This window comes from Podarcis pityusensis (assembly GCF_964106645.2).
Source record: "Podarcis pityusensis genome assembly, chromosome: 2".
In the NCBI taxonomy this organism is placed as follows: Eukaryota; Metazoa; Chordata; class Lepidosauria; order Squamata; family Lacertidae; genus Podarcis; species Podarcis pityusensis.
Window position 1 is genome coordinate 31709741 of NC_138029.1, and position 20916 is coordinate 31730656.

Genomic DNA, 20916 nt, shown 5'->3' on the forward strand with positions numbered 1-20916 from the left:
CCGCAGTGCTTAAAGAGGTGCTGCTTGTTACTCCTTTGGTTTTTTGCCTGCCCTTCTGCCAGGACACCAGAGAAGGCCTTCTTCCTCCATTCCTAGGTGTTAAGTTGTGGGTTGACATAGAAGACGACACAGCGATTTCTCCAAAGCAGCTCTTTATTTTGTAAGCTGGAACAGAACTAAACTGAGGAGCTCAGTCAGCCTGCTTATATAGAGCTACAGAACAATTGTAACTGTTGCGACGTTCTAAAACTATCCAATCAATGAACGTCACTTTTCGATCCTTCATTTGCATACAAAACTATCCAATCACTGAACGTCACTTTTCGATCCTTCATTTGCATAACTATCTACAGTATCCCCCTGCTGGCCCAGGGTGAGAACTTCAGTACATAACACTAGGCACTCACAACAAGCTTGTGAGGCAGGCTGAGAGTGACTGGTGAGCTTCATGGCTAAAATAAATAAGAACCTGCAACCAACACAGACTCTCATTTAAGAGCTAAGCTGGGCGTTGAAAACAAACAACGCCTAGGCAGAGCTCTGATAGTAAATCAAAATAATAAGAGAGAGACAGCGGGGGAAAGAGCTTTTGATGAGTATAAGGGTTTTTTTGTACAGCGGGTGGGGTTAGTAAGCGACAATACCATCAGCTTTGGAGTTAACACAGAATGTGAAGACGTTGGATGTTGTTAAGTGACCTAGTGGTAAGCTTTATGTTCTCTAACATTTTTTTATTTTAAATTGTTAATTGTTGAACTGTCAGGGCAGTGTGTATGGAGGTCCTGGGCTGTCCAGACAACAAAACCTCCCCACCTCCCCCAGCCTCTCTAATGTAGTCCAAAGGAAAACAGAACAATACATTTGGCACCAGCTTGCCTGCCGGTGTTGCTGGAAGGAGGCATGCAAGGCACCATACAACCGTCCTAGGGAATACACTCCGAATTTGTGTAGGGTTTACTCCTTAGCCCACAGGTTTTCAACCTTTTTGGGTCCACAGCTCCCTTGACCAACTACATTCTTTCTGCGGCACCCCTGTGGGGCTCAGGAGCCCAGTTATGTCACCCCTTGCCTGCAGAGCCAGCAGCCCCTCACCCCTTTTTGAACACCCTGCTTGTGGTGTTCCCTCAGCCTTCTCTCTTCTCCTTGGGAGTCCTCTGGGCAGCTGCAGCCGCTGCCTCTGGTCTCTGAGCTGCACCCCCTGTCCCAAAGAGAGATGCCCCCTCACACTGCCCCACAGGGGCCTGGGAAGCACCCCGGCCAGCTCCTGAGGACCATTTGCTTGAGGAGCTTGTAGCCAGGGCTGCTGCAACGAACAGCTGTGCGAGCCTTTGGGAGGCAGAGATGCGAGGGCATCAGAGGAAGGAGGTAAGGTAAGATAAGGTAAGATGCGAACCAAAACACCTCAAAACTATTTACTTTTTAAAAAAAAAAACACATTTTTTCGATTTCAGGAGACTTTTGAAGGACTATAGATAGTGACTGCTGGACAAATTCATATGTATGCAATACTTGTAATATGTAATGATAGCACAGTAAGTTTTTTAAAAATGAAGAAAACAGTCCTGGTGGCCCCAATGAAAACATCTGCAAATGTACTGGATCCATTAGTGTGAAGATTCCAATTTAAGTGCAAATCGTTCTCTTTTTTCAGTTATGTTTGTTCATAAAAATCATGTTACAAGTAAAAACAGAACAAGGTGTGCATGGCAAAGGAGAAGTGCACATCACACTTCGTTTCTTGAAAACACAGACTTTATTTTTCTGTATTAAAATTGTTATGGATTTTGTAATTTTATATATATAACATAAGATTATCATCACAGCATTTTTTGTGTAATTCATTTTTGTGCCTATGGGAGAATAAGTGCCAATGAATAAAAAAACACCAGTAGGACTGTCTGCACATCCTTTTTAGGCACCTTCTCTGTCATGACCATTTTGAGTTAAAACTACCAGATTTGCATACCATATATTTGGTACTCCCTGCCCCCACCTCATCCTAATAATTCACAGTAATGATGTTTTCACTGATCTTTTTAATGTGACATTAACATTACTATGACATTCCAGTTAAATTAGACTACCTTGGTGAATCTATATGTTTGGCATTATTGTCCTAATGTGCAGGATAACCCACAGAAATCAGTGGAGAGCTGCAGATATCTTCATTCAGCCCTTAAGTGCAGCTTGACCAGAGCAACAAGTGTGAAAGCAGGAACGCAGGGTCTTGTCTAAGCCCTGCCTCAGGAGCTACCACAGCACAGTACTGTGATCCTAACCATATTAGGGAGGACACACTTGGGACTTGCTTATGAATAAACAGACAGAGATTGATGGGCTTTTTCTCATCGTAATGCGCCCCCCCCCAAAAAAACCCCAGAAATTTTGTTCAGTGGCTTTTGGAACAGAACAAGGGTGGGTGTTTGAAGAGAAAAAGATAGTTGGGCTGCTGCTGCTGGGTGTAAGAAGTCCGCCGAGGAGCTGAAATTGAGCATTTAGGGTCAGTTTGTTTTGTTCATATACAGCAGTTGCAAAAAGAAGGTATTTTGTTAACATCGGGGAATGCTTCCCCTCCCCTCCACCGGCAGACTGCAAACCAACGTTTCACTTTCTATTCATATTACATGTTTTGCTAGAGGAATAGAGGCGAATGTTTACTTTGCCAGAAAATTAAAGGGACTGATTGGCATGTTTAAGCCTCATTGTATTCAATGGAGATAGTACACTGGGAACGTTACATACGCAACAATTCAATTGCATTACGTGTCTTCTCAGCACGTTTTTCCAAGTCGTTAATTTTCTGGTTAATTTCCTTTCTCTAGGAGAAAAACAGAAAGGAACTCCTGTTAGTAACTAATGAAAAGGAAAGTGTTTGAGCTGTAAAGTGGAATACAAGAGGAGGGCTTTGCTGCAGGTAGGGGTGGGCAGTGGCTATTCACTTTGAGAAGCAAGCAGGAAAACCATACAACAGCAGGGAAAGCCAAACTGATCTCACAGTTGCAGCCAAACCAGTGAAGAACACTATCTTCAAATCAAGGCGGTTCTATGGGCAAGAGACTATGTATGATCTGGTGTGGAGGAGGGTGGGGTGCTAAATGACCATTTTGAAACTGTAGGGCAAGGTTTCCCAAACTTGAGTCCCCAGCTGTTTTTGGACTACCCCTGGTCCTGATAGCTAGGGATGGTGGAAGTTGTAGTCCAAAAACTGCTAGAGACACAATTTTGGCAAACACTGTTGTAGGGAGAACAGGAGAGCAGGAAAAGCTTGAGTACATTCACAGCTCCCTGCAAACCATACTTACGACCAAGGCCTTCATTCTCTCTTTGCAAAGTCTCATAAACTCTTGCAGTGTCAAGTCCTTAATATCTTTCTGGAGAGCCAGAAATGCACAGTTGGGAGAGTGTTTCCGGTGCTCTTCCCTAGAAAGAAGGACAAACTATATTAGCACAATGGTTCTTAAAGGATAAGGCAGACCTCTCTAGGGTTCAGAGTGAAGAACTACTAAGAGATTTAAAACTTTTCACAAATCTTACAGGGATAAAGGTAGCATATGTGAGCCCAACATTTACACGGATTTAGAGGCTTTAACTCATGGGTAGGCAAACTAAGGCCCGAGGGTTGGATCCGGCCCAATCACCTTCTAAATCTGGTCCGCAGACGGTCCGGGAATCAGCGTCTTTTGACATGAGTAGAATGTGTCCTTTTATTTAAAATGCATCTCTGGGTTATTTGTGGGGCATAGGAATTCGTTCATATATTTTTTTTCAAAATATAGTCCGGCCCCCCACAAGATCTGAGGGACAGTGGACCAGCCCCCTGCTGAAAAAGTTTGCTCACCCCTAAATTCAGCTACTGAAACTGCCTTTCTCTTGAAGACGTTAAATGTTTACGCTGCTCAGTTTAAGACCGCTTGATGTCATGTGCCAGCTTTACATTCAGCAGTGGATTGCACAGCACCAGCTGGTCTTGTAATAACTTCTGAAATAACATATCTGATCTCCTGAATTAAAGTAGAATAGATGACATCCCTCCTCGCTCCCTAGGCTTTCCACCAAATTTTTGAATTGTTCAAATTTTCTGTGAAAATTAGGGCAATTTGTGTAGGAAAATTTTCTCGTGCCCTAGAGAGTAATCTAATCTAGCATGCTTCTTTTACTTGTAAACAAAGGCAGAAACATTGAAAGTGTCAAGCTTCCCTAATATTTAGTTGCTACTGGCATCCATTCATTGTTACTAATGAAACAGAACCTTTTCCAAAGGGGGGGCGGGAAATCAGTAGAAAATTTACTACCCCACCACTGGTCCAGTATAGGATGCTTGTTCTAAGTCTCTAGGTTAGGCCTGCTTCAAAGCAAATCACTTGCTGCCAATATGGACACAGAACTTTCTCACTGTTTTAACCTGTCCCTGTCCCTTTACCTAAGGGCAAGGTGTTATGCTGCTGTTTGTTTTTTGTATGCGCAGGGCAGACATTTTATATTTGGAAGTAGATAATCTTATAAATTTTGGGGGAGGTTGGGAAAGTGATCAAGCAAATTCATTTGCAGATGAAGCTCAGATAGCTATTTTTAGTGCCTTGATATGCACTTCAGAGGAAGGAGCTGGGTTTTAATAGTGGCATCTAAGTGAGAAACGACTTACATGGCCAGGAAGGTGGGGCTGCACTGGAGAGAACTGCTGTGTGAGCCAGCAAAAGAACTGGGAGACGCTGCAAAGCCGATGAGAGACACATTTAGCTGTGTGCTGTACTGGAAGTTGGGGGTTTCCTGGTAACAGAATGGGGAAGCAAGATCTTTTGGGGTATTAATGCTTTGAGACCCTCCACCCTATGCTTAGGTTTTTAAATAAATGTGTAAATAAAACCATGACTCCACTGATCTCATTCCAAGGAAACACCAGACTCAGCTATGCAGGCAGTTTTCAGACACACCTGCCTTTGAGGCTAGTCAATAGAGAGCCCTTATTAGCATTACTGGCTTGCAGAGCAGCCAGGGGAATTTGGTCTGATTAGTTTTGTGCAGTGTGGCATCAGGAACATGGAGCAGATTCACTCTTTGCAAATGCAGTCCACACTATACTGCATAATCTAACCACCTGCTTAAATGTAGCCAGATGTTCAAAGATCAAATAAACTAGATAAATGTAACCTGCCTATGACAAGTGGTCTCCCTGGGTCTAAAGTAGCCATATTGGGCTTTTGGCAAAGGAAAGGAAAGATGGAAGATGTGGACAAACCATCTAAATTACTTGTACCCTATATTAAGCTTGCAGATTTGCTTCCTTCATCCCTGTAGCATCTGTGAAACATTATGTTCTGTCTTGGTAAAAAGGCAGATATGCCTATCCCGAGCACTTATTTGGAGGCACTGCAAGTCAGCAGATCCAACAACAAAATACTTACATAGGGTCATCATCCGGCTCCCATCCCTCCAGCTCCTTAAAACATATGAAGCACTGGGCCACGTCGGGTGCATTGTCACTAGGACAGTGAACAAATCCAGCTTCTGCCATCTGGGAAGAGAGAGGGGAGGAAAGTTGTGCAACAAGTGTATATTCAACAATCACACATCCAAAGAGTTAGGGTGAGCAGTGAGGTAGGCAAGTTTGCTGCTGATACTAAATTGCTCAGGGTAGTTAAAACTAAAAGGGATTGTGAAGTCCAGTGGTACCTCTTGTTACATACTTAAATTCGTTCTGGAGGTCCGTTCTTAACCTAAAACCGTTTTTAACCCGAGGTACCACTTTAGCTAATGGGGCATCCTGCTGCCGCTGTGCGATTTCTGTTCTCACCCTGAGGTAGAGTTCTTAACCCAAGGTACTACTTACGGGTTAAGTAGTCAAAGTGTTTATAACCCGAGGTGTTTGAAACCCGAGGTACCACTGTACTCCAAAAGGGTCTCCCCAAACTGGATGAATAAGCAGCAAAGTGGGAAACACAAATTCAGTTTAAGCAAGTGTAAAGAGCTGCACATTAGGGGCAAAAATTATATGTATTTCATGGGGTCCAGAGTGGTAGTGACTGACCAGGAACAAGACCTTGGGCTATAGAGGATAATCTGATGAAGGTGTTGACCCAATGTGTGATAGCTATGGAAAGACAAATGCCAAGCTAGGGATCATTAGGAAAATAAATCAAATTGAATGCAAAATAAATTTGTCAGTATCAAAATACTGATTTCCAAAGTGAAGGTGCAACCACACTTGGAATACTGTTTACAGTTCTGATGGTCTTGCCTCAAAAAGGATATTGAACAGCTGGAAACGGTCCAGAAAAGGGAAACCAAAATGATCAAGAGGGTGGAGCAACCTCCCTGATAGGGAAGGTCGCTTTGGGGGATTTTTAGTTTAGTAGAGAAAAGGCAACCAAGAGGAGACATGATAGAAGTGTGTAAAATTATGCATGGAATGCAGGAAGTAGATAAGGAGGAGGCAAGCTGGCTGGGAGAAATGGGTCCCTCACCCGGTCTGGAGTGCATGAGCAGTCGGAGGCAAAGGGCCACTGGTCGAAAGTGGCGACTCGGTGCTCCTTCAGAAACTCCTCGAATCCCGGCCGAACTTGCGGACCCGCAGAAGCAGCTTCCGCCTCCATTCCTGCCACGTTCAAAACACCGCGGTCAGAACAACGGCCGAGCAAAGGATGACGGGAAATCGGCTGCTATTCGCTGAGCATGCCGGGAGTTGTAGTTCTCCCTCTCTTTATAAAATGCAGTTAGAGGAGATAAGAGGCAAAACTGCGCACGTTTTAAAGACCAGAAACACAAGACAGGACGAACTCTTTAAAATGCCTCTATGAGGTCTCCGTTGTTCTTGCTGGAACAGGCAAATAAGGCTATATTTCCGAAAGTTAGAGGCAGAAGAAACAAAACAAAACAAAAATAATATGGATTTAGAAACCTCGCTTCCCACGTGATGGAGAAAGAAGCTAAAGACACGTGTAAAATCGTTTCACTAAAATAGGCCGCGATCCTAACTTCCTATTAAGGAGGACACACTTGGGACTTGCTCCTGAGTAAACAGACAGAGGTTGGTGGGCTTTTTCTCATCGTAATGCGCCCCCCCCCCAAAAAAAATCCCCAAAATTTTGTTCAGTGGCTGTTGGAACAGAACGAGGCTGGGTGTTTGAAAGAGAAAAAGATAGTTGGGCTGCTGCTGCTGGGTGTAAGAAGTCCGCCGAGGAGCTGAAATCGAGCATTTAGGGTTAGTTTGTTTTTTTGATATACAGCAGTTGCAAAGAGAAGGTATTTTGTTAACATCAGGGAATGCCCCACCACCACTAGAATGCAAACCAACGTTTCACTTTCTATTCATATTACATGTTTTGCTAGAGGAAGAGAGGCGAACTTCGCCAGAAAATTAAAGGGACTGATCTGCATGTTTAAGCCCCATTATATTCCACGAAGATTGATCTCTGGTGAGCATGTAGTTTATGGCTGCAGTGCTTTTTTTATTACAGGCACTTGGCTTAGTTGCTCTCTTTCTTGGTTTTATTATCTCTTGGCTTGCTGCTCCACTTGGATCACAGTAGCTTTTGATAGTATACTGTAGTTTGTTATGAACCACCTTCCACTGCTATAAGGAAAAGCAAGATATAAATATATTAAACAAACACATGCTTAATCATGTGTTTCAATGTCTCGGAATAAAGGTCAGCCATTTAAAAGAAATGAACAAACGAAGGTGATGTGCAGCACAAGCCTGATTTTAACAGAGCTCCCCCTCAAATATGTATAGAACGGTGTGCAGTTTAACAGTGTACTCGTGTGCCACATTAAGTTAAATGGGGTTTGTTGACATTAAGTTAAATGGGGTAAGTATATATAGGATTGGAACTTCAGATTCTCCCCGTACCCTGCTCCTGCTATTGGAATTGTGAAAATCAGCTTTAACTTGCATCTACCCTCCCACGCAGAACTTCCGGTTTTCAGATGTGCTTTGAAGTGAGGCATACTGACATATGCAAACCAGAGACAAACCAGAGTTTAATTCCGCCAAATTAAACATTATGTTCTGCTACTCTGTTTTGCTAAATGGGGCCGATCTGGGGGGGGGGGGGGAGATAAAGATTTTTGCAGAGTATAAGAACACTCTCTAAAAATAAAAAGCTAAGTGTTGTATCCAATGGTGGCTTTGCACCAGCTGGTAGCAACTTGTGGAAGTGCTTTCACAAGCAGGGTAGCATCTGACCCTCCTTGCACCCAGTACCTATACTGCTGGTGGACCCTCTGGAACAATACAGCATATATGGCACAGAGGGGTGCGGTTGATAGTGGGGGGGGGGGATTAATGAAAATGCCTTGCAGAAGTGCTTCTGTTAGCATAAAGCCATTATAAGAAGCTGGGCTAAATACTTCATTAGGTCAGACTTGGTTCAGTGCCTGGAATCCAGGAGTCTTGGAGCATGCCCAGGCTGAAAGGAAAGCATTTTGAACTGCAAGGAGGAAGAGTGCTCATGTTTGGGTCTCACTTGTGGGTTTCCTACAGGCACCTGGCTAGTGAGTGTGTGAACCAGGATGCTGGGCTAGACTGGCCCTTGGCCTCTTCTTAGGATTTAGTTATCATAACTCTGTGCAGCACTCAACACCTGAATGCAAAAGGGGCAGAGAAAGTAATTAAACACTCATCTGATCTCCGACTGTTGACATCCCCCAATTCGTGGCACAATAATCATTACAACTGACGTTACTTGCGCAAGGTCTTGAGATGTATTTCTTAACTTTGGCCCATTCCAAGGCAAAAGCATAACTAACCGGCTGTCGCAGCACAGTTGTTATAGCCGTTGTTGCCATGATTCCCACGATTTTCTTTTAGAACTGTTCCAGTCTGGCTATGCTCTAAATCTGCAGCTTCCTGCTTGCAGGGTCCCTGATTCAAAGACTGCATTGAGCCCGTGGGAGTAGAGACATGGGGCTCCATAGCACAAGCACAGAGTGCCACTGCTCTGACTGTATAAGGCAGTTTCGTATGGATTTAGAAGGTTGAATAAAAGTTTAGTTACTGCTGTTAGTGAAAGATGCCCATCTTCAGCTCAGGCCCTTTGTGGAATAAAGAGACGTGGTGATTTATGCAGCAATTATGCCTTGCCTGTGCTCACTGATTCAGACTATCTCCTAGGGGAAGGTGATAAACTGCCACAATGTAGATGTAATTTATGCGTTGGTGTTACTTTAATGTTCTCAGCACGCTGGGAGGAACAGAGTTTATCGCAGGAGTGGACAGGAACTGTCTCTGTGTCAGGCAGTCCATGCGAAAGGAACTGTGTGCTCTCTTGAAGAGTCAATTGCCTCCAAAGCAACAAGGAATAATATGTTTCAAAGTTCCGTTTCAATAGATTTGTGTCTTCTGAAGTTCTTTCTTAACTGGATAAAATTGCAGTTGGCAGGAAGTCCATTCCCAGGGTGAAATAAAACAGCACAGCAGAGAGAGTGGAGGATTGGGATGGGTGGGTTTGCAAGGTGGCTGTAGATGGGGACTCCAGGCTGAGAGTTCCATCTTGTGTCAACCTATCAGCCTCTTGAAATCATTTTCAAAATCACCTGGAACATCAAGAAAGAATGTTTCCCTTGCATAACAAATTGGTTCAACACTGAAGCTTCTCACTCATCATCGGGAGTGTGTTGTGATTATAAAGTTGGCCTAAGAAGGAGCTACATCCCACACACTTCCCAAATTCCATAGTATTTAGCTCCTTTGTGTTTCAGAGACACATGTATATTCCACATTGCTGGGGTAAGTGTGTGAATATTCCAGACACATGGGTGTGTCTAAATTCAGGGATTTCCCCCACCTGATCAGCGCCACAACTAATGTTGAAGTCCCATGTAATCAGCCTCAGCCACATTGTTGGAATATTTTCACACTAAGCTCAATAGTAATGTGAGATCACACTACAAGTGGCTCCCATGCTGTTGGATATTTGCATGACGGAGGCTTTATCGCCCATTCCATTTTTGACTTCACACTAGATTTGGACATTACATGACAATGGCAAAGCTTATACATTCAGTTATAAGGATATATGCAGAAGTCCTGTTTGTTTCAGCTACAATTAGCAGTCCTCCTTGATGCAGCATTCTGGAGATGCAGCGCATGTCATGCTCTCCCTGAAGCATTACTCCTAACACATGGCAAGTGACAAATATACTGACAGCCACCATCATTTTATTGCAGCTCATTTGCACCCCTGTACCAGCGCCTGTTGCTCGGTCCCTGCTCCTGCCAACCTAGCAGTTCAAAAGCACGTCAAAGTGCAAGTAGATAAATAGGTACCACTCCGGTGGGAAGGTAAATGGCATTTCCGTGCGCTGCTCTGGTTCGCCAGAAGTGGCCTAGTCATGCTGACCACATGACCCGAAAGCTATACGCCAGCTCCCTCGGCCAGTAGAGCAAGATGAGCGCCTCAACCCCCGAGTTGTCTGCGACTGGACCTAATGGTCAGGGATCCCTTTACCTTTACCTGTGTGAGAAAATAGTCTTCCTGGGAGAGCTTCTCAATGACATCAAAATGATCTGTGTCTCCAATGTCCAGCAAAGAGGCACTCCAGCCAGCTGCACGCAAAGCCTATGGGCAAGCAATAGGGATTTTAACAAAACTATCCTCGCCACAGTACTTGCTAGTGCCTTTACCCTAATAGATGCATTACTCTGATAGATGGCAGAGACTTGGGAGGAATGGGGTTGGTGGTCTCATTGATTCATAATGAAGAGCAATGGGAGATGGGAGACCAGAAGTATGAAACAAATATTAAGTAAATGTTTTAGCCAGGTATTGGGAACCCCTGGCCTTCCAGATGTTGCTGAACTACAGCTTCCACCAGCCATGACGAAAGACCAGGGAGGAATGGGAGTTGCAGCAACATCTGGAGGACCAAAGATTCCCCTCACCTGTCTTAGGTAGTGTTCACCTTTCACACATGCATTTGTGGCTCTTTAAATACACGGGTAGGAGCGTGGATGCACATCATTTGATTCCATGGATGCATCTTTATTATTTGTTTATTTTAAAAAACACTTATATTCCACCAAATATTAAAGAGAAACTCAACATGGCGAACATCAGCCAACGCACCTCAAAGTACTCCTGGGACTGTCTGTGGAACTCAGGAGAATCGTGTTGTGCCACAGTGATGAGTACGTGGCAACTTCTCCTGCCCTCAAACTTAGGCACACACCTCAAAGGGCTATTCTGTAAGGCCACCTCCCTGAGGAAAGACACACAGACCATACAGAGATGAAAGAGAGGCAGAGTGGGCTGGCTTGCTGATAAGCCAAGAAGGCAGCCATTTCTAGGCAGAGCACAATTTTGAAAGCACGCGGGTGGCGCTGTGGGTTAAACCACTGACCCTAGGGCTTGCCGATCAGAAGGTTGGCGGTTCGAATCCCTGCAACGGGGTGAGCTCCCGTTGCTCTGTCCCTGCTCCTGCCAACCTAGCAGTTCAAAAGCACGAAGTGCAAGTAGATAAATAGGTACCGCTTCGGCGGGAAGGTGAACAGCGTTTCCGTGCGCTGCTCTGGTTCACCAGAAGCGGCTTAGTCATGCTGGCCACATGACCCAGAAAAACTGTATGCGGAGAAAAACACCGGCTCCCTCGGCCTATAGAACAAGATGAGCGTGCAACCCCAGAGTCGTCCGCGACTGGACCTAACGGTCAGGGGTACCTTTACCTTTACCTTACTAAACTGTTTCACATGATCCTTCATGAACTGCATTGTGCTGGAAGTTGAGGGGCTGCTGTGCTGGGTGACACAGATGCTGCTAACCTGCCCACTGGTCTGCCGTGGGCTGTTAACAATATTAGGCAACATGTTGGTGGGTAGGGGGCTCCCAAGGCACTCACTGCAGTTTTTCTGCCCTACATGGGTTGAGAATTCCTCTTCCAAGATGCATCTCTCACCGGCTCATGTGCAAAACATCATTGACATAGGTGTGCGTGATGGGTTCCAAGTCATAGAGGCCACTCACCAAAAAGGCTCCTGGGAAGGAAAAAGAGTCCATGTCTTATTGAGGCTCCAGCTTGGTGCAAGTTGGGTCATGAAGTTCAGATAAAAGAAATAGGGAATGCTAGGATGTAAAACAAAGGTCCGTATAGTCAAAGCTATGGTTTTCCCAGTAGTGATGTATGGAAGTGAGAGCTGGACCATAAAGAAGGCTGATCGCCGAAGAATTGATGCTTTTGGTGCTGGAGGAGACTCTTGAGAGTCCCATGGACTGCAAGAAGATCAAACCTATCCATTCTGAAGGAAATCAGCCCTGAGTGCTCAATGGAAGGACAGATCCTGAAGCTGAGGCTCCAATACTTTGGCCACCTCATGAGAAGAGAAGACTCCCTGGAAAAGACCCTGATGTTGGGAAAGATGGAGGGCACAAGGAGAAGGGGACGACAGAGGACAAGATGGTTGGACAGTGTTCTCAAAGCTACCAGCATGAGTTTAACCAAACTGTGGGAGGCAGTGGAAGACAGGAGTGCCTGGCGTGCTCTGGTCCATGGGGTCACGAAGAGTCGGACACGACTAAACAACTAAACAACAACAACAACAAGGATGTAAAAAGAGCTGGGGGGTGGGAAACGGGATCAGTGTCTCCCAGACAGTACCTTTGATGTTTGGCACAACACCAAATTCTGCCCAATCTGTAGAGAGCACCATGGCTGCCAGGTGGGCCCCTGCTGAGTGTCCAAGCAGATAAACACCGCTAAAGGCAAATGAGACACAGCTGAAATGAGCAGGTGAGAGGTTCTGATGGTGTCAGACGGAGTAGAATTGCCAGAGGAAAGCTATCCAGGGTCTCCATCAACCCTGTAGGGCTTCAGCAGGGTATGACGGGCCCCATGGTCTCTTTTCCCCAAGGTTCTCTGTGTTTTCACCCTGTCTGCACCTCCTACCTGATCCCTGTGTACTGCTGAACTGCGAAGGCCACGCTGCATCGGACCTGCCTGACCATCACCTCCAGCTGGCCTGAGCACAAACCACAATATCCAGGTTAGACATGAGATGCCAAGGAGAGCAGAACGGGAAAACGGTTTGCACCAGAGTTGCGTACCTTTGGGAGCCACATCGTAGCCAACTGCAGCCAAGGCAACGCCGTGGGTCGCTAGGGGCCCCGCAGCAAAGCCTGAAGCATCTTTGCTAGAGGAGGAGAAAGAGAACAGCAGTCCCTGATGGTTCCGCTAGGTGGGACATCATCCCATTGGGGTCCTGCAATCAAAGGACCAGGGCTTAGGCAACCTCCAGCACAACTCACCTCAGGAATTGCCAGTAGCCGCCATGGATATAGAGGACCAGGGGGAAGGCTGAAAAGGGAAACGGGAGAAAGAATCAGGCAGCAAAGACCATCACTTAGCACAAACTCCCACTAAGGTACCACCCCTCGCTTTCTTACGTTGGCTCTTCGCCACAACTAACACTTCAATATCCCAGTTTCCCGATCATTCCCATGCTGCTCATGTATTCTTACTTTCAGTGTGTTCCTTAGGAAGATACACATCAAGCTTCTCTCCCTCGCCCAACCCGTAGGGCACATTCAGCAGAGTCTGGGTGCCAGTCTGGGCACGGCGGGTACCTGCAGAGCAGAGGAAGGCACAGAGAGATGGGAGTCGGCAGCTTGCCTGGCCGTATCTGGGCTGCCCTCCCACACTCCAGAGGAGTTTTCAGATTGTTGGTTCCTGTCCTTGTTCAAAACTTCATGGCATCCTGCTAACCTTCTGGAAAACTGAGGTAGGCTTTGCCACTGCTATACAGTCCCATTCTGAAGGAAATCAGCCCTGAGTGCTCACTGGAAGGACAGATCCTGAAGCTGAAGCTCCAATACTTTGGCCACCTCATGAGAAGAGAAGACTCCCTGGAAAAGACCCTGATGTTGGGAAAGATGGAGGGCACAAGGAGAAGGGGACGACGGAGGACAAGATGGTTGGACAGTGTTCTTGAAGCTACCTGCATGAGTTTGACCAAACTGTGGGCTCTGGTCCATGGGGTCACGAAGAGTCGGACACGACGAAACGACTAAACAACAACAATACAGTCCCAAGGGGAAGAAACCTTCCTCGCAAGTTCCAAAGGAGAGCCTTATTTCCAATCCCTTTTCAGAACCTCCTGTGAGATTTTGCCCTCTCCTGCACTGGAGGTGAGCTGGCCCACTAGAACTTCTGTAGCCAGAGTGCATCCTCAGGGTTGCTTAACTGCTAAAGCATAACTGATCCATGTTCAGTGACCCTGGGTATGCAGTCTTGCTTAAGGATAGCCATGCCCTTCTTGCTGGATCAGAACCAGGTCCACCAACGCTAGCGCTCTTTGCAAGAATGCCAACAACCAGCAGGCACTGGGAGGTCTGTTGGAAGTTAGTGGCCCCTTGGTGATCTACCTTCTGCCCGCTCCCATCCCACTTATTGCCAGGTAGTGGACTGCCCAGGGACCCTTTACCTTCGCTCATTGCCTGTACGTGAGCCTCAATCACAGCATCCGCATCCAGCCGTGGAGACCACCTGCTAGGTGAGTACTGCTTCTCCAGCTCCTGCAGAGAGAGGAAGCAAGGCACCTTGCACAGCCACAGTGGCCCTCTTTTCACTCAGAGTAAGGTGACTAGGGCGCTGAGTAGAAACACAGGCAGATTGGGTGCCAAACGAAGCATTGCTAAGTAGCATGCAGCTATGCATTTCTGACTTAATAACAGGCACGGCATGGAAGAAGAAGAAGGTTTCTCAAACGAACCTTCATTATTAGAAAAAGTGTTATTACAAAACAAAACTAAGGTAATATCAAAAATGTATGATACATTATTGGAGTGGGAGGTCAAAGACGAATAGGTCAAGGAGGTAATGATCAAGTGGGCTTTAGATATTGGGAAAACCATTAACTTAACAGCATGGGAAGAATTATGGAGAAAGAACTGGAAATTTACAGCCTGTGAAGTAATGAGGGAAAATCTAATCAAGATGTTTTATAGATGGTACTTAACACCTACCAAAATAGCTAAAATGTGTAAGACAAAAACAAATCTGTGTTGGAGGTGTGGTAAAACAGAGGGGACACTTATACGTGTTTGGTGGACCTGTGAAAAAATCAAAAGCTTCTGGAACATAGTATATGACGAGCTTAAAAAAATGATTAAGTATAACTTTATAAAAAATACAGAAGCTTTTCTACTAGGGATAACAGACGCAGGTATAGCAAGAGAAGATCAGAAAATATTCCTCTATGCTACAGGAGTGGCAAGGACCCTAATTGCTAAAAACTGGAAAAAAGAAATTGTGCCAACAAAAATGGAATGGCAAGACAAACTGTTAAGAGTATATTGAACTGGCTAGATTAACAGAGGCAATTAGAGATCATACTAGACAAGCATGGGGAAAATGCAGAGAATACTTCACAAAACAGTGCCCTAAAATTCATACCTGGACTTGTTTTGATTAATGTCTGCAGGAGACTTTGTGGATATTTAAGTTATAATTAGGAAAATCTTAATAATTATTTATAAAGGAAACAGCTTATAAGAAGTAAATAAGGATGCCAGAAACAGGATAAAGGAAGTCTTTTGTTTGGTTGTTTGTATTGTTGTAAATTATGCTTGTTGTTTGTTATGTTTGTGTCTGAAGGGGGTGGATTTCTGTGTTGGGGGGGTTGTGTTATGTTGTAAATAAAATTTCCAATAAAAAAATTTTTTTTAAAAAGGAAGAAGAAGAGTTTGGATTTTATATCCCCCTTTATCACTACCCAAAGGAGTCTCAAAGCAGCTAACATTCTCCTTTCCCTTCCTCCCCCACAACAAACACTCTGTGAGGTGAGTGGGGCTGAGAGACTTCAGAGAAGTGTGACTGGCCCAAGGTCACCCAGCAGCTGCATACGAAGGAGCGGAGACGCAAACCCGGTTCCCCAGATTATGAGTCTACCGCTCTTAACCACTACACCACACTGGCTCTCATGGAGCAGGGATCCCTGTCAGGAAGGCAGTGCATGGGGACAGGGGAGAACTTACCAAATGATTCAACCCCACCCTGCACAGCTAGGAAGAAACCTTAGGGGTAAAAGTTCCCATTGATGTTGTGCATATTGAACACAACCCTGCAAAGATTTGGGTATTGCTGAGACCGTCCTGAGAAATGCAGCTGTTCGATTTAGACATATCTCTGCTTTCAGGATAATGTATCTTTTGAATGTTGCCCAACAGTTCTTCCTCCCACATTTCCCCTTGTGTATATCATTTCCATTTCCATATATCTGATGTACAAAAGCAATATATCTGCTAGTCCTCCATGCAAGGGTGGCTAATGAGTAGCATTCTGGATGTTGTTTGACTCTCATCAGCTCCGGCCAGCATAGCCAACAGTCAGAGATGATAAGTGTCCATCCACATCTGGGGGGCCAGGGGTTTGCCATCCCCATCTTAAAGGAGACTTTGTCAGCATCAGTGTAACACAGTTTCTAGAACAGGCATAGGCAAACTCAGCCCGCCAGATGTTTTGGGACTACAACTCCCATCATCCCTAGCTAACAGGACCAGTGGTCAGGGATGATGGGAGTTGTAGTCCCAAAATATCTGGAGGGCCGAGTTTGCCTATGCCTGTTCTAGAAGTTCTTTTTCTCTAGAGGACATCTCAAATCCTTTCCAGGCTGTAACCACCAAACTCGCACAAAACAAGATATTTCAAAATCTCTCTCACACAGAGGTAATACCATTCCCTCCCCCCCCCCTTTACCTCCTTGGTCATTTCCTGCCACTTTCCCATGTCACCGGCTCAGATGTGGCCGATGCTGTATCTTCTTACATCCAAGTTTTCTGTGCTGCAGAGCAACTAGTTAGAAGAGCCAGCCATGTGACCAAATTCAGCCTCTGGGTACAAAGTGTAGAACAGATCAGGTGTTCCTCCTTGGCCACTGGTTGCTCCATGAGCTGGGGCGGGGTGGGAGGTCAGCAAACCCTGACATAGGGAACTATGCTCTCTGCAAATAAACAAATCCGTGCTGGGATTTAGGTGGAGGGCAGTCATATTCACTCTCAGCACTGACTCACAGAACAGCTATCCCAAGGCAACTGATATCGTCCAGTTACAAGACACAAGCTCAAATCCGTGAACAAATTCAGGGGAAGCTATTTTTGTAGCCACATAATTCCCCCCATCTCGGTCAAAAACAAAAACAAACAAACAAACTCTTTTTGAGAAGTGATCTTTAAATCTTGCTCACATTGGGGAAACCCAGCCAGATAGGTGAGATATAATAATTTATTATTATTATTATTATACTCAGAAAAAGATTTACCCAATGTAGCAATTCTTGTATTTTCCAATGCACTTAAAAAACAACAACCATTGATACAGACGCTCAGCTCAGTTCGAGGATACTATTTTTGGATCTGTGTCCTGGCTGCCAAAGTATGTAAGATCAAAGCAACCTCAGATATGCTTTAAGCAGCATAACCCACTTAGAAAGGAACATAACTCCTGAATAGCTCCTGTTTCCATAGTTTCTCATTGCCTCTTTTTAGTTATGACGGCAGTGTGCTGCGAAACAACTCTGCAATCCCTCCCTTCTCCTCGGATTCAAATGCACTTTTCTCCCGCTGTTGTAAAAATGCAGAGTGAGTCTGAGAAAGTACTTCCTCACACATATTTGCATAATGCGGCTCCTTTGAAAATTGAGTGAATTTTGCTCCTGCAAATGGGGGTTGTGGTGGTGGTGGTCAGGTTTGTGCAGACATACCAGCGGAAGTGCCTGAATGGCTCTGCTGGTGGGTCCTGGCAGCCCCAGCTTCACTGCCACCCTACCCGGCCTGTGTCAAGAGGGCTAATCCACAGTGCTGCTGCTTCATGCTGACCACTCCTAGACATTAAGTATACAAGGTGGGGCCTGCAACAAAACGGTCTAGGAGTCGAGAGTGGATTTCATGCTCTTTATTCAGCTCATAGTGGTGAGGAGGAATGGAAGTTCCCCCAGGATGTCTGCTTTATATACATTATTTACACAATGGGCCCCACGTGATTGGCTAATTCCGGGATTCACCTGTGGGCCAATCAGGTTGCGGATTCACTTCCACCTGGAGCTGGATTGGGTGGCTCCTGTGGACCAATCAGACTGCTGCATTCTGAATCCTATTGTTCTGGGACCAATCAGACTGCTGCCTTTTGGATCCTATTCAACTCAATTTATAACACTGCATGGTGTTCCACTCAGCCACCCCTTCTCCCAGGATACTCCATTCCATCCCCCCAAGCTTTCCTACATTTCTCCTCCCATCAGTTAGCATTACATACCCACCAAGCATTTTCAATCCTCACTGGCTTGGTTTTGGTGTCCGTCCACCCTTTTTGGTACTTCTGCAAACCTTGTGTCTTCCTCCAAGCCTGCTGATACCTTCCTCTTGTGTTGTGGTTGGTGCAGTTTTGGCTGCATCAAGACAAGCACTCAGGAATGAATGAACTATTAGTATTGGATGTCTACCTACCTGCTACAGGGATGAGAAATCTGCCCCCCCCCCTTCTAATGTTGCTGGTCTGCAACTTTCAGCCCCAGGTACCGTGGCACTGGTGAGGGTTATGTGATTGTCGTCTAGTTACATCCAGAGGGCCGCAAATCCCCTGTCCCTAACCTACTAAATCCAGGTATTTAAAAGAACAAAGTGTCTGATTAAATTTCCCCACAAATAGCTAAGGCAGTTTGATGGGGCTTTGGTTCTGTGAAACTATGGCATAAAACCTCTCCTATCCTGCCCCCCCCCAATTCTCTGCTGTTTTGCTGCCACTATTCATCACTCTGTTCTTATTCCTTCCTTCTTCAGATCTTAGCTAAAATCCCTCATCTGACCCTTCCCACCTTTGCTGATGTGTTCCAGTCACAATATAATCAACTCATTATAACATTTTTCACTCGGCAAAGCTTTCAAGATTTTTATGCTGTGAAATGAGCTAGTTCACTGTGAGCGGGGGTGGGGGATCTCATCTGAGAATAAATCTAAGAAGGTGACAGGTAAGGCACCCCTTAAACAAACCTTATGAGAGGAGCAATTATCCTTGCTACCAAGAAGATTCCCAAAAGGCCAGAAGGTTATATTTGATAACATTAACAACAATGTTGTGCTAGTGAGCTTAATATGCAAATATACCAAGAAATATGCCAAGCCTCACTGTGAAACACTCCAATTTTTTCCCTTATAAACGAACACATCAGTAATTATAATAGATTTCACATTGCAAATCCTTGTTAGGTGCTGTTTTCCCATTTTATGATTCAAATGGGACAGCTGTTTAATCACATCTGGGGAAAAAGAGGGGGAAATGTGAAAAAGAAAATTAGTTAGCATGCAGTACTATCGTACTGTGGCAGCTGCTGGGTAATCAGCAACCGGTAGATAGTGTGTGGGTTGAATTTTTTGGGGGGGGGGATCTAGTCTTAACACGTTTAACACTCTATACAAGAAATAATAAAGAACTAGAACATGGTGATCAATTTTGCTACTTTCCTGCAGTATTCAGTGTCAGTTGTAAATTGATAGATTATTTTTAAAAAAGAAACACATCCCCCAGTATCTAAAAAAATATATCATTGGAAGTCAATTTTCTATTTGTATAAGGGAGGCTGTGTGAAGGAAATTTTAGAGAAAGACCAAAGAAAAGTAGATGTATCATACAAGTATGATGTGGCCAAATGAGATGTCCTAGGGTGAAATTATCCATGAAGATCAAGTATGTACAGTGGTACCTCAGGTTACAGACGCTTCAGGTTACAGACTCCGCTAACCCAGAAATAGTACCTCGGTTTAAGAACTTTGCTTCGGGATGAAAACAGAAATCGCACAGCAGTGGCACGGCGGCAGCAGGAGGCCCATTAGCTAAAGTGGTGCTTCAGGTTAAGAACAGTTTCAGGTTAAGAACGGACCTCCGGAACGAATTAAGTTCTTAACCCAAGGTACCACTGTATGTCCCTGATGGGTAAGTGGAGGTGTCTGAGTAACAAGTAGAAAGAAATTGAGTTATTGAGGAAGAATGACTCTCTAGACCAGGGTGGTCCAACTTTTCATACCAGAACCCACAGGCTGCACATTGCCTTGTTGTATGGGGTGGTGGTGGGGTGAGCGAGGCCCCTGCCCAGCCCTCGCACTGCCTTCCCAAAACTGGTTAAGAGAGGCACCAAGCTTTGGAAAGGAGGCATGAGGCTCTGGCAGGGTCCCCACCTCCCCAAAGCTGGGAAAGCACTTATTGGCTTTGGGAAGAAGTATGGAGGACTCTGGGACCCTGTCAGAGCCATCAAGCCTCATGGGCTTTGGGAAGGCAGCAAGAGAGGGTGTGTGTGCGTGTGTGTGTATGTGTCAAATGTTACCAAGGGCTACCAAAAAAGGCATTAAGGGACGCATGTGGCCCTCAGGCCAGATGTTGGGCTACCCTGCTCTAGACCAATACACACTTTTATTTTAACAGGAAAGGAATGTGCTGATTCAGATATTTCACATTCAGCAGTTTGCATCACCTGGAATATTTGCCTACAGGACACACCTGTATATTACTTTCTGAGCACCTGAACACAAATAAATGTCCTATGAGGAAAGGTTGAAGGGACTGGACATGTTGCTGTACTGTAATATCTGCATCTAGACTCCCTCTCAAGATGGAGATGGCAGACTGAACAGGGTTAAACAAGACAAAAGAGCCTTGAGGCATGTCAAAGCTTAATGGCGATAGCACAATAAATGGTGCCAATCTTCGCTTTTGCTTGCAACCCAGACTATTGCAACTCTGGCAATGGACTGGATGAGTCTCTGCTGGGTGCTGCTGCAGGCCACAAGTTCTGGGGCAAAGAAGCTGTGGCTGAAACCCACTCACACCCATTTTTAAACACAATTACACAACCTTGAGCGAATACGCGCGGGTTCCTCGGTCAATGAGAGGTCAGAAATGATGAAAGGAAAACATGGCAACCTTTGCACAAGCAAAGCT

At 45.2% G+C, this 20916-nt stretch overlaps 2 protein-coding genes across 5 annotated transcripts; both read right to left on the bottom strand.

Annotated features, from left to right (window-relative positions):
- Nucleotides 1-2016: 2016 nt before the first annotated feature.
- Nucleotides 2017-6626, bottom strand: BIRC5 (baculoviral IAP repeat containing 5). Its single transcript, XM_080994132.1, has 4 exons — nt 6462-6626; nt 5403-5512; nt 3303-3420; nt 2017-2818 (listed from the first exon to the last, which is right to left on the bottom strand). The coding sequence occupies exons 1-4, from the start codon at nt 6588-6590 to the stop codon at nt 2735-2737; spliced, it is 441 nt and encodes a 146-aa protein (XP_080850258.1). The 5' UTR covers nt 6591-6626; the 3' UTR covers nt 2017-2734.
- Nucleotides 6627-9146: 2520 nt separating this feature from the next.
- On the bottom strand, nt 9147-17077 carry AFMID (arylformamidase). 4 transcript variants are annotated; one of them, XM_080994033.1, is made up of 11 exons: nt 16687-17041; nt 14414-14504; nt 13452-13556; nt 13239-13287; nt 13038-13123; nt 12880-12952; nt 12592-12689; nt 11893-11971; nt 11067-11199; nt 10455-10559; nt 9147-9534 (listed from the first exon to the last, which is right to left on the bottom strand). In XM_080994033.1, the coding sequence occupies exons 1-11, from the start codon at nt 16714-16716 to the stop codon at nt 9505-9507; spliced, it is 879 nt and encodes a 292-aa protein (XP_080850159.1). In that variant the 5' UTR covers nt 16717-17041; the 3' UTR covers nt 9147-9504. The 4 variants fall into 4 exon arrangements, with proteins under 4 accessions (XP_080850159.1, XP_080850160.1, XP_080850161.1 ...); XM_080994034.1 differs by having other exon boundaries at nt 14414-14580; nt 16687-17036; XM_080994035.1 differs by lacking the exon at nt 11067-11199 and having other exon boundaries at nt 16687-17077.
- Between the last annotated feature and the right edge of the window lie 3839 nt (nt 17078-20916).